Here is a 13,668-nt window from a genome sequence, read left to right on the forward strand (position 1 = left end):
AGAAACTCAGGTAAGTAATGGACATCCAGCGGGTTTAAGTTCACACTTCACACATCAAATCAGTGCATCACATCACTTCATCACTTGCATGTTCCTTCTCCCAAACTCAGTGCCGCGCCCGTCTGCCAGCCCCACTTCCTCCTCAGCCCCACTTGCTCTTCTCCCCCGCTCACGCTTCCTCCGAGATACACAGTCCCCAAAAACTCTCCCCTTTGCTCTGTACTCTCTCCTTTTTATCCTCCCCTAATCGCAACGTGTCCCAATCGTGGAGCTTCAATCCCCTCGTGCACAGCTGCCGGAGATTTTGGCTGATCCCCCCATTTGCGGGGATTTTTGGGCAAACCCGGAACTAGCCTGGTGTTCCGTTGTTATGGGTCCGGCGGGAGGCAATCTCGGTGAACATTAGTTCCGCCTTGCAAGAAAAAAAGTTTGAATTTCGTCACCTCGTGACACCTCATTCAGCATAAAACTGACGTCATCCTGCTACCTCATCAGTCAGTTTAAATAAAATAACTGCTCTTAGAGCCCTTTGGCACTTCAATCAGACAGAATAAGCTTTCTTTGCACTTAATTATTATTTTTTTTTTTTTTTATCTACACTGTATGGTTGCTATTTTTCACTTCACTGTATGGTTTGCACTCTACCTGCCATGTGCCTTGCGCTGCTTCTTTTATTACCTATTGTATAGTTATATCGTATATTTTTATATTGGATCTAGATTTTTAGGCTTTTATGTTAGTGTTACTTGTATGCACCATGGGACTGAGAGTAACGCAATTTCAATTCTCTGCATGTAATACTGTACATGTGGAAGAACTGACAATAAAGCATACTTGACTTGACTTGACTTGACAAACATCCCCTGGGGCAGGTCGTGATGGTAAGATATTTACGTGAATCTTCATGCACAGGAATCTGCAGGCAGGCATGTGAAAGGTCTAGTTTGCTAAATCTTTGTCACCCAGCCAGTGAAGCAAACAAATCTTAAATTCTGGGTAATGGATAATGTTCTGCACACAGAGCTGGATTCACTGTTATTTTGAAATCACAACAGATCCTAACATTGCCCCTTTTTTATTACAGGTACAATCGGGGTTGCCCATTCACTGAATCGCACAGGTGAAATGATTCCTTGTTTCAGTAAGCGGTCAATGATGGCATACGGTACCACTCGAGCTTGGAAAAAATCGCGGTTGAGTTCCAGACTTAAGGTAGCTGTATACTCATTGAATGTCCCTAAATCTTCTCTGAATACTTTGGCATACCTTTTTAGAAGACTGTCAAATGTCCCTTCATTAACTTGATGCACTGCTCTTACAGTTTTGATCTCAAACCAATCTAGACGAATTCTGCGAAGCCATTCTCGTCAGAAAAGAGGAGCTGCGTTTCCTGTAACATACAAAAGGTAAGCGTACACTTTATCTCTTTAGCTTGACACGCACTTTGATGACGCCTTCTGGCGGGATGACTTTGCCTGTATACATCTTGAGAACAACATTGGTCTGGAGTAATCGAACATGGCTCAGTTTATCTCTGTACAGTTCACTTGAGATAATAGAGATTATTATCCACCCCAGTATCCACTTACATATCAATTGGCAATCCCTCAATTTTTGGTTGTACTTTTATTACAGATGACACTAAATCAGTTTCACTTTTCATTTTGTTCACCCGTGGAGAATTGTGCAGTGTTGCTGTCACTTTGTGTAGTGTCAGTTCTGTATCCGCGTCCGAATTTGTCTCTTCCTCACTCTTTTCCATATTAGCATCCACTCTGTGAATTGGTCTTTTCTTTGTCTGTCCCTTCCATTTTCCACTTTTCCCTTTTACTGTAGTTCTAAGCGTTTCGTCATCTGTCTTATTACCTTTACCTTTTCGTGCAATGTGACCTTTCTTCCCACACGTATAACATTTCTCCTTGGGCGATTCTGTTGACAGAGACATGGCATTTACCTTCAATGAGTTGCTCACGTGCTGTGATTCTCTAGATACAGCCTCCATTGACATCGCTATATCCACAGCCTTTTTATACGTGATCTCCGATTCAGTCAATAGTTTCCTTTGTATTGACTCGCTATTCACGAATCGGTCTCGCAGTGTGACATTTAGATTGTCGCCAAACTCACAGTGCTCCGCCAGTTTCTTTAACACTGCCACATATCGTGCGACACTTTCCCCCTCTGCTTGATTTCGTTTGTGAAATTTGAACTTCTCTGCAATCACAATGGGCCTGGGGGTAAAATGTGCTTGGAGGGTGTTCACAATCTCCTCATACTCCATAGTCCCTGGCTTAACTGGTGCTATGAGACTACGTTAAAAGTCCATAAGTTGATGCCCCCATTACTCTGAGAAAAACTGGCACTCTTTTCCCTTCGCTAATGCCATTCGCCTCCACAAAGTGTTCAAAACGTCAACTTACGTTGGCCTTTGTTCTCTTGCCTAGTCGAATGCCTCGACCTGTTCGATGATCGTAGCCATCCTTTTCGCTCGACCGATGACTCGATATTGGCAGTGGCAACTTTATTCTCGTCGTCAATTTCTGTTATGTCTGCATCAATATGCTTTAATAACATATAGGGCCCTATCTTGCACCCAGCGCAATTGACTTTGTACACCGACGCATGTATCATTCCTATTTTGCACCCGCGCACAGCGGACTTTTCCCTCCACAGACGCACGTCTGTAAATTAGGGAATGAACTTGCGCTCGCGGGGGCGGTTCAGCGCAAAGAGGAGGCGTGTTCCGGCGCAAAACTTCCCTGGTGCTATTTTCCAGTTTTAGAAATCAATTGCGCCACTGACCAGGAAAAAAACAGTCTAAAGACAGTGGCGCGTTGCGCATTAGTGATATGGTATTTTAAGGGTGCGTGCTTGGCCATAATGTAGCGTGTTAACACGCATCCACTTTGATTCTCTAATAATTATAAACAGACGCAGCAGTTTTCATTTTTGCAAATCATACATTATTACAAGGAAAAATATTAACACACAAGGGAAATCATTGTTGTGTCCGTGAAGATGTGAAGAAGGTCTATCTAGATAAAAAAAAAAAAAATCTAGATTAGGCTACACATTTACCCAAATTATACGCCTGTTTAACCGAAGCTAATTTGGGTGGGTTTCTCCCATCATCCCCAATGTCACTTCTCTGTGTTTTACGGCCCTGACGAGAACGTCGGTCTCTTTGGGTGTGAACTGCTCCTGGCGTGCGCCTGGCAAATCCGCCGTTATAATAGCGATCCGCCATGGAACAAGCGTGCCTGCTCTTAAAGGGAATGTGAGAAGACGCTCTGATTGGTTTATTTCACGTTACGCCCAAACCACACCTATGAATAATGAAGCTACTTCAGACCAACCCCTTTTAGATTTGCGCCAGGCGCAAGAGGCATTTATCCACAAAGTTACTTGCGCTTTGCGCTTTGACACTTGCGTTTCAGATCGTTAAAATAGGGCCCATTCTATTCTATTGTTTTTTTTAGAATAGACACGAGGGAAACCGGAGACATGACTGCACTGTTTATAGACTGGTTTATTCAGTAGACCGCAACAGCAACAACCAACAGCACGGGGTGCCCTCTAGTGGCCATCAGGTATTGTAACATCAACTCAAATACATTACACTGAGTGTAATTATTTTGTGTTACTAGTGTTTCATAAAAGAAAAAGATGAGGGTGAAAAAGAAAATTCCAATAAAAATACACACTTGTGCCAAAATAGATTAAGTTGGCATTTAACAGGAACACTTTTTTTTTTTTTTTAAACAGACAAAAATTTAATTTGGAAAACTGAATCAGATTTAACTGTGATTTTCTACTGTTATAAACAGTTTAACTGGTAAGACCGTCAGAGGGGAAGTTGTGCAGTGATTATATAAGAATGGAAAGACTGTGTCGTTGAAGGATGTTGTGAATGTGAGTAAATGTGTGTTAGTTACAGGATCAGAAAATGACACTGTTCCCCTGTCATAGTCCAGCTGAACTCTCACACGCTGAAGCTTCTGTTTAACAGTAAAGACAGTGCGGCGTTGCTCTGGGGATTGTGAGATGTATTTGCTCTGTATGTAATCCACACACCAGACATTAGACTTAAAGAAATCTTCTCCCTTCCTTTGGTTTGATGCTGTGGTTATTCCAAGACTCCAGTGTGTATTGTCACCAACCTCCACATCCCAGCAGTGTGTTCCTGAGTTAAAGCCCTCAGATCCCAGGACACATGGATACCTTTCAAACCACTCTGGATTATCAGGAAGTGTTTTATCAACATCACTGTACGACACACTGGTCAGATCAGCAGAGAGTGTGAGAAGAGGATGTGCTGTGTTTGGATCCAGAGTCAACAAAGCTGCAAAGAGAATAACATCAGATTAGAGGATGAAATATGATGGAATTAGAAATGTAAATGTAAAACACAAAGATTTTGTTGAAAGAGATCATAAATCTCAGTCTCTCTCAGTTACTGTCAGAATGGATTGAGGCTTCAGGTTTAATATCAGTATTCAATTAACACTATTGTATCCTAATACATAAACATAGACCATGAGGAATAGTTCTCTTACGAGAGTACTCTCGTATTGTGTAAACTAGCTTACGCTACGGGAAAATACCTTTTCTCGAGAATACTGAAGCCAAAAATTATCCACTTTCCATTATACTTTCCTTCCTACAAGAGCCGAGGCGTTGTTTCAAATGCCTTGTGTTTCCAAGTGCGACTCGTGTAGAGCCCCTCTCAGCGACAGGGACCACCACATCCTGTGCGCTTCCTGCCTGGGTCGAAACCACACGGACCACGTGCTTTCCCAGGGCGGCTGCCCGGAATGCGACGAGATGACTGTGTCGACCCTGCGGGCTCAACTAGCCATCTTTGATGTGGACTGGGCCGCGGCGTAAGAAGCGCCGCTCGCAGAGACCGCCGGAATACGATTCCGTTTGCGAGAACAGGCTGGTGGAATACCCTCGTGCTTCGCGCCCTGTGTCTCCCGCTTTGCTCACGGATGCTCAGGGCCCGGCTTCCGCCACTGCGCCCACCGTGCTCGACGAGTTTGACTAAGGCCGAAGAGGACCTTGGCCTCGATTGGTCGCTGCCCGAGGAGCCCGCGCCCAACTGGCTTGATGGCTGTTTTCTCCCTGGACGCCGCCTGGCGCCCCATGAGAGGCCCGCTCCCTTCCTCCCCGAACTTCTCGAGGAACTGTCAAAGTGCTGGAAGGCTCCATTTTCGGCCAGGCTAAAGACCTCTGTCTCTTCGACACTCTCCACTGTGGATGGCGGCGAAAGACAAAGGCTACCTTTGCATTCCTCCCGTCGAGGAAGCTGTGGCAACGCACCAACGCACCATCCGCGGGATGGCAGTCTAAGTCTGCTTTGCCGTCTAAAGCCTGCCGAACTACTTCGGGCCCTCATTGGTCGCGCCTACGCCACCGCCGGTCAGGCCGCTTCAGCGCTTCACTCGATGGCGGTGCTTCAGATTTACCGGGCCGCCGAGAGACACTTGTGGCTCACACTGTCAGACATGAAAGACGCGGACAGAGCCACCTTCCTCGACGCGCCTGTGTCTCCTTCCGGCCTCTTCGGCCCGTCTCTTAAAGGCTTCGCTGAGCGCTACACCGAGGTGCAGAAGACATCGCAGGCAATGCGTCACTTCATCTCGAGGCGCTCGAGTTCCGCGACAGGCCGCTCTAAGAAGCAGCCGCCTGGCCGGAACACAGCGCCTCCGCCACCTCCGCCACTTCCGCCGCCAGCTTCACAGCGGCGTCAGCTGAGAGACTCACACCAGCGCTCGCGCTCTTCGAGCCTCCGCAGGCCGCCTCCCCCCTGGGGACCCAGGGCGAAGACAGCGCTGAACCCTGAGCCTCCCAAGTCTTCCTGACTTTAGCGAAACGGCGATGGTTATGTCCCACTGCGGCCGGACTACCATCGAAGACAGCGCGCTTAGCTCTCGTAGTCCCCACAGCAGGAGGTGACTGGAAGAGTGTATTTCACAGCCAACGAGCCCGTTTCACAACCCGCTCGCCTGTACCCAAACGCTGTTTTCACGGTGACCCAGATATATCTCAAAAAGAGCATTATGTCTGTTTGTCTGGCTCAAGCCGAAAGTGTTATAAATGTAGGGATTGTGCCCACTTCCCAGTGTTCACCCCTGCACATAACCACAGCCCGCTCAGTGTCACTCACTCATTCGGGGCCCCGAATGACAGGTGTGTTATGTATAAACAGACCGGCCGCTGCCATCAGTGCGCCACCTCATATACACACTGTAAGCACAGTGTCAATAAATCAGCTCACTCGGGTCTCCGGGTCCCTAGTACACAGCGACCAGAGCCCGGATGCCATTCTATCCCTAGCCATACGTGCGAAAGCATGGGAAGTTATCCCGGGCGTGTCAGAATGGGTGCTGAACATCATAAAGCGAGGCTACTCGCTGCAGTTCGCTCGCAGATCCCTGCGCTTTCGAGCCGTGGTCGAAACTACGGTGAAAAGCGAAGTAGCACATCTACTTCACGCCGAGATAGCGAATCTGCTGAGAAAAGGGCCATAGAAACCATTCCTCTGCCACAGAGAGAATCGGATTTCTACAGCCGGTACTTTCTAGTACCCATAAGGATGGCGGTCTCAGACCCATCCTAGATCTCAGGCGTCTGAACAAAGCTCTTATGAAGCGAGCGTTCAGAATGCTCACGACCAGGCAAATCCTCGCGCAAATTCGCCCGAGGGACTGGTTTATTTCAGTGGATCTGAAGGATGCATACTTTCAGATGCAAATAGTGCCTCGTCACAGGCTTTTCTTAAGATTCGCCTTCGAGGGTCAGGCTTATCAGTACACCGTCCTTCCGTTCGGCCTGTCTTTAGCACCTCGTACATTTACGAGTGCATGGATGCGGCGCTTGCTCCCGAGACAACGGGGTATGCGAGTACTGAACTATTTGGATGACTGGCTAATTCTAGCGCAGTCAGAGGCGGAACTGATGACGCACAAGGCTTTACTACTCAGCTATCTAGAAGGCTTGGGTCTCAAAGTCATCTGGGCCAAGAGTTCACTGTCTCTCAGCCAGAGGATCTCTTTTCTGGGTACAGATCTGGACTCTGTATCAATGACAGCGTGACTTACGTCACAGCGCGCGCTGCGAATACAGCGCCTAGCGACGTCATTCAAAGCTGGCAGTGTCATTCCTCTCAAATGTTTTCAGAGGATGCTAGGTCTCATGGCCTCAGCGGTACTGCGGCTGGGCTTGCTTTACATGTGTCCACTTCAGCAATGGCTGAGGACGCGCGTCCCACGCCGGGCATGGACCTCCGGTCATGCACGCATCAAGGTAACCCAGAACTGTGTTAAAGCTCTGGAGCCTTGGACATCGACCGACTGGTATCAGTCAGTCGTCGATCTGGGAGTGGTCTCAAAGCTGAAAATAGTCTCGACAGATGCCGCCAACACCGGCTTTTGGCCTGTGGTCAGGCCGAGAGAAGTGCTTGCACATAAACTGTCTGGAGATGAAAGCGGTCGAGAACGCTTTGGGGTATTTTCTCCCCTTCCTAAAGGGCCACCATGTTTTAGCCCGCACGGACAACATGTCGGTTATATCATACATAAACCGCCAGGGCGGTCTCAGAGCACGAAACCTTCACGCATTGGCGGAACGCCTCCTCGTCTGGTCTCAGCACAATCTGCGCTCGCTGAGAGCGGCGCACGTGCCGGGCCGTCTGAACGTGGGTCCGGACATGCTGTCCATGTTCCCCCAGGGGAATGGTCCCTTCACCTTCAGGTAGTTCAGTCGCTGTGGGACATGTTTGGCAGAGTGGCAGTCGACCTCTTTGCGTCTCAAGACAACGCTCATTGCCCAATATTCTTCACAAAGAAGAGAGACGCGCTGGCCCACGACTGGCCCAGCCGCCCACTAATTGTGTTTCCACCGATTACGTTGTTACCACAGGTAATAAAACGAATCAGGGAGAGCAAATGCTCTGTGCTCCTCGTGGCGCTGCTTTGGAAGAACCAAGTATGGTTCCCGGAGCTGATGCAGCTAATGAGCACGGCCCTATGGCCGATTTCGGTGAGGAAGGATCTCCTCTCCCAGGCTAAGGGCGTGATTTGGCATCCACACCACGAGCTTTGGGCTCTGCATGTATGGGCCATCAACGGATACCCGTTGACCTCCCAGTAGGAGTGTTAAACACGATTACACAGGCTAGAGCGCCCTCTACTAGACGGCTCTATGCTTCTAAGTGGTCAGTGTTCTCCGGCTGGTGTTCAGGCCGAAACGTGGATCTACAATACAGTGGGGTGACGGAGGTTCTCTCCTTTCTACAAGAGCTGTTGGATGAGGGCAGGTCCCCCTCCACGCTCAGTGTACGTGTCGGCCATAGCTACGTTTGTGAAACCAACGCATGGCCAGTCACTGGGAAGGAACGACCTTATCGTCCGCTTCCTTAAAGGAGCTAGGAGGTTGAACCCTCCTCGACCCCCTTTGGTTCCCGTTTGGGACCTTTCCACGGTCCTAGAGGCCATGAAAGGTGACCATTTTGAACCAATACAATCTGTGGGACTAAAGTATCTCTCACTCAAAACCTCTTTCCTGATGGCTCTCGCCTCATTCAAACAGGTGGGCGACCTACACGCGCTCTCTGTGAGTACGACGTGCCTTGAGTTTTGGCCTAATGACTCCAAAGTCATCCTCAAACCAAGACATGGTTATGTCCCCAAGGTGCTTGCCACTCCTTTCAGAGCTCAAGTTATTTCCCCGTCAGCTCTCCCTGGGTCTGACAACGAGACTGATGTGAATCTTCTATGCCCGGTCAGGGCACTGAGAGTTTACGTTGAACGTTCTGCTGCCTTCAGACAGTCAGAACAGCTCTTTGTTTCTTTTGGTAGCCGCACTAAAGGGCCGGATACCTCGAAACAGAGCCTTTCCAGGTGGATAGTTGATGCTATCGCACTGGCTTATACATCCAAAGGGCTTCATTGCCCTTTGGGTGTTAGAGCTCATTCCACCAGAGGCATGGCCTCTTCGTGGGTCTGGTCCAGGGGGGTCTCACTTCAAGATATTTGTATGGCAGCAGCCTGGGCCTCTCTGTCTACATTTATAAGGTTTTACAACCTAGAAGTTCCTGCCCTTCAGGCTAGATTGTTATCAGTCTAAACAAGGTATCTGCAGTTCTGCCCGACTCAGTTCCGACCAGACTGCGTGTCATGCCTTAGCATACCTGTACAGAGTGGACTGTGCTCAGTCCAGCTGTCATTCTACAGTTCAGGCCGGCTAAGGTCTACCCTGACTGTTACACTGTGTTAAGCACCTATTAATTCATTAGGCGACTGTGTCGCCTTCTGTTTTGCTCTAAGGCCCACTCGTCGGCCTTGTCATTACCCACCTATCATATGAGCCCCGAGCACATGCCCTTGGGACTATGTTGTGGACAATTCTCAACACGCACGGCGTAAGCTAGCTTACGCAACACTCGTTCCCTCTTCTAGAGAGAACCGAGGTTACGTTAGTAACCGAGACGACTTTCATTATGAGTTCGCTGTATGATCTGATGATTTTCTGAAATACAGTTTAGATTCACTTAGAAATTCAAGTGATTATTGAATATATTTCTATCAAATGTTAAAGGGGTCATGACATGAGAAACCAAATTTGCCTTGATCTTTTGGTATATAAGAGGTCTTTGTACCATTAAAACGTCCTGCAAGTTTCATAGCTTAAGACGTCCTCCCCATTATAAACGAATCATTTATTTAATCAAGCTCTAAATACAGCTCGTTCTGGATCCATGGTAAGAAGTGACGTCACGGTACGAAGTGACGTACCAGCGTTTGCATATAGACCGCCTCCAGCACGAGACAACTACGCTTTAAGCGCAAGGCAACTACGCTCATTTCGTATCATCGTCGCGCCCGCGCGCCGCGCGCCTCACAAGTGTTCAGTCGACGGACAGCGAGTGGGTCTGTGTACAGGGAAGTTACGATGCCACAGATGTGCTGTTCCTGGCTGTGGACAAACAACATCTTTGAATACGCTGCGAAAGATCCAGTCGTCAGGGAAAAATGGATGCACTTTATGTTTTGCGGACGTCTCAGTCACGGCAGTGTTAGTTTAAGCGTTTGTTCTATACATTTGAAGGATGACTGTTTTGAGCTTTGCCAGAAAACTGTTGCTCAAAGATAAGTCCGTGCCGACTATTCTTGGCTCAACATCGACGACGCAAACTGTAAGTAATGTATTTAAAACTTTAAACTACTTTTTAAATACGCTGAAAGATCCAGTCGTCAGGGAAAAATGGATGCACTTTATTTTTTGCGGACGTCCCAGTCACGGCAGTGTTCTATACATTTAAGGATGACTGTTTTGAGGAAAAAATCCCAATATGATGCTGGCTTTGCCAGAAAACTGTTGCTCAAAGATAAGTCCGTGCCGAATATTCTGGGCTCAACAACGACGACGCAAACTTACTTTTTACCATGGCTAATATAAACACATTTGTATAAGAGAATCTTGAAAATATGTCGCCTTTCTAGTAGACATGTGATAGAAAATTAAAAATGTTGCCTTTATCAATGCTGCATCTTCAAATATGGCCTGTGCATGCATTTTTGTCCGTGGTACACCCTATCATTTCATTGGAATTAGTTAAATAATGTTAAACTGTTAGCAAATTAAGCTATAGAATAATTATGCAATAATAATCCGTTTTCAAGTGTCTCGGGTTAATTTTTTTTATTAATTCAAAATAGTTTCACTTTCCATGTGGACACGGGCTGATCCAGTCTTCGTTGTTGTGGTGATCGTTCATTTTCCTCTGATTCCGGCTCAAACATAATAAGGTTTTATCATTGCAAGAGCCATCGCTTCGCATGCATCACCTGCTAATAAACAGTTGCGCCGAATCCGCACAGGTTCTGGCTGGGGGCGTTAATAATTGATGCATAGGCACTGACGTTAGCCAATCATAACAGTGGGCGTTAACACTGAACTCTTAAAGGGGAAACACTCCCAAAACAGACTGTTTGAATCAGAGGATGAGAAACAGGGTGGGAAAAGGTCATAAATCACTACATTTTAAAAGTTTTTTGTAAAAAAAACTATAGTAATACTATATTTGCACCTAAGGGAACATAATAATAAAATAAAAAAAACCATGTCATGACCCCTTTAATGTTGTGTGTGTTTATATCTGAACTATCTTCAGGACTGGTGTCAGATCTGCTGAGACTCACTGTATTGGACAGTTTCCAGCATCTTCTTCCCGACTCTGAACGGCAGGTTACCCAGATAACGCGACACAGGAATCAAAGCTCCAGAACTCATCCGTGGATCCGGCTGTGAGATCTGGACTCTGAGGAACATTCAAGAGTCAGAACTGCAGTGAGTTTGAGTTCAGATCCACTGAGAGAAGAGATACGAGCAGCTCACTTACCTTTCCATCGTGACTTTATAGTTCTGAAAAATATAGAGTTTGAAAACATTTTAATATCTTATCAGACACTCTCACTGTCAGCGAGTCTCTATATACAAGTTGTTTTCAGCACAGAGAATGAAGCCAGATTGATTTGTCACCTTTAGAAAGGAGACGTCATTGTCTTTCAACATCTCCTCCATGTCTTTGATTGTGTGTGAAAGAGCTGAGATGTGTGTGTTCATCTCTTCCAGCTTCTCCTTCATCCTCTGCTTCTTCTGCTCCTCTTCCTCCCTCAGTGCAGTGACTGTAGCTTCTTCTTCGTCTCTGAGAAACTGATGAAGCTTCTCAAACTCTTCTTTAATCTGACGCTCTGTGTGCTCAGCTTGAGACTGAAATCAAATCACATTCACTTCAGTCAGCTCTGTATGAACACACACTCCACTAATGTCAATAATAAACTGTGTGTGAATGTTGAGTCTTTAACTCTTTATACATCCTCACCTTGATGTGTTGAATTGTTTTATCACACTCTTCTTTCATTTCTTCTCCATGTTTGAGCTTGTTTTTTAAGGACGTCAGCGCTGTATTAAATTCCTCCTACAGGTTAAGATGAACATCTGTGAAACTTATGCAGCTATAAGAGGTTTAAACATTGTATGTTTGGATGTTTTTATTGTTATATTATTTATATGTTGAATGGGTCATTCTCCGGAAGCATTTGTCTCTCAAAATTGCAGTTCATATATTTTGTAATTATTTAAAGTGGAAAGGATGAACATCAATAAATCGTGTTTTCATCAAACAAATGTGGTTTTGCAATGGGCAATTATATCCATGCAGTTATATAGTTGAGGTTGTGCAAATACAGAAAGAGAAATAATGTTCATATCAATCACTTTTTGGTGTGTCTTGTAATACATCAGATATTAAAAAATATATATTAATAACCCATGATATTTTTTCAAAACATGCTTTGTGCCAATGCTATTACACTCAAGAAGATTTGAACATCAGAGCAGTAAGCTTAATGCAGAATTTTATATCAGTAGTAAATCATAGAGATTTAGTCTGAGCAAAAATAAATATATTGGTCTATTGTATACACAAATAATACTGTTTCCATGTTTAGCACTGTATTTATGAAATGAGAGACATTAGTCTTACCTTGTGAGATGAAAGCAATTCACTGATGGGGCTGAATGTGTGATTGGTGGGTTTCTCTGAGTCTCTGCACACTAAACACACAGGCTGTTTGTCCTCCAGACAGAAGAGTTTGAGTTTCTCACTGTGTAAACTGCATATCTCCTCAGATCCCGATGAACGTTTCTCATTTCCCTCCTTTATCAATGAATCACACAAGTTTTTTAACACGAGAATAACTGGTGGATCATCTCTTGAGGATCTTCTCCTGCAGACAGGACACTCCTGAGTTTCCTTAATTTTCCAGAACTCTTGTAGACACTCTTTACAAATACTGTGACTACAGGACAGAATAACAGGAGTCTTGAAGATTTCACAGCAAACAGGACAAGAAAGCTCTTCCGCAGATTTTGAATCCATTTCCTCGTCTTGTAAAAGATCCAATGATCTAAAATGTACTTTCACCTTCTGAACTTTGGTTTAAAGAGTAAATAACCATTACAATTAAAATCTAATCTAGGTTAATTCAGAAATAAACAAAAATGCTATAATATAGTGTGTCCTCCTCTGTTCTTCACAACACTGACTCGTTTTAGCTTTCAGTAAAAAGGAAAGGCAGGAATAATGACTACTCACTTCCTGGTAGGTTTTGTAAGAGGGTGGAGTTTCTGAAGACAGACTGGTTGTATAGTTTTATCTTTATTTGATATGTGCTTTTAATCATATTTTGGAAACAATTAACTGAATAAAGAATCAAGTGAGAGTCTGTAGCATAAAAAACCCCATTATAAAATAATGTAATACTAAAAAACAAAATACTAAAATATATATATATATATAGACATATTTAGAGATAGGGGGTTGGTCATGGATTGTATCAGTTGCTGAATGCTGAATTCAGAACATCATACTAGCATACTACTCTTCCTATTTCTGCAATTTTTTTTATGTTTTATATATATATATAATATATGCCGGTAGGAAAACTTACAGCATCGGGTTTGCGAAATCAATTTCGATTCAATATCTATTCATTTCGACATATAATTAGTATGTTAATTTGGTAACATTTAGATTACAGTGTAACACTCTCAATATTAGCGATGTCACATCAATAAAATACAAATAGTTCAGTCATTTCC

At 45.1% G+C, this 13,668-nt stretch overlaps 1 protein-coding gene across 1 annotated transcript; it reads right to left on the bottom strand.

The window, feature by feature from the left end:
- Positions 1-3,066: 3,066 nt before the first annotated feature.
- Positions 3,067-13,167, bottom strand: LOC307007842 (zinc-binding protein A33-like). The gene is made up of 6 exons (XM_079630219.1): positions 12,551-13,167; positions 11,888-11,983; positions 11,545-11,775; positions 11,405-11,427; positions 11,205-11,323; positions 3,067-4,342 (listed from the first exon to the last, which is right to left on the bottom strand). The coding sequence occupies exons 1-6, from the start codon at positions 12,944-12,946 to the stop codon at positions 3,798-3,800; spliced, it is 1,410 nt and encodes a 469-aa protein (XP_079486345.1). The 5' UTR covers positions 12,947-13,167; the 3' UTR covers positions 3,067-3,797.
- Positions 13,168-13,668: the final 501 nt, after the last annotated feature.

The sequence above is a fragment of the Phoxinus phoxinus genome (assembly GCF_949152265.1).
Source record: "Phoxinus phoxinus genome assembly, chromosome: 12".
Classification (NCBI taxonomy): Eukaryota; Metazoa; Chordata; class Actinopteri; order Cypriniformes; family Leuciscidae; genus Phoxinus; species Phoxinus phoxinus.

Bases quoted from the DNA above. Each gene is read 5' to 3' on its own strand.
- LOC307007842 (XM_079630219.1), bottom strand. From the start codon at position 12,946: ATGGATTCAAAATCTGCGGAAGAGCTTTCTTGTCCTGTTTGCTGTGAA. The intron at 11,984-12,550 runs GTAAGACTAATG...CTTAACCTGTAG, and splicing joins AATTGCTTTCATCTCACAAG to GAGGAATTTAATACAGCGCT. The intron at 4,343-11,204 runs GTGAGTCTCAGC...TTCTCTTTGCAG, and splicing joins GCTGGAAACTGTCCAATACA to CTTTGTTGACTCTGGATCCA.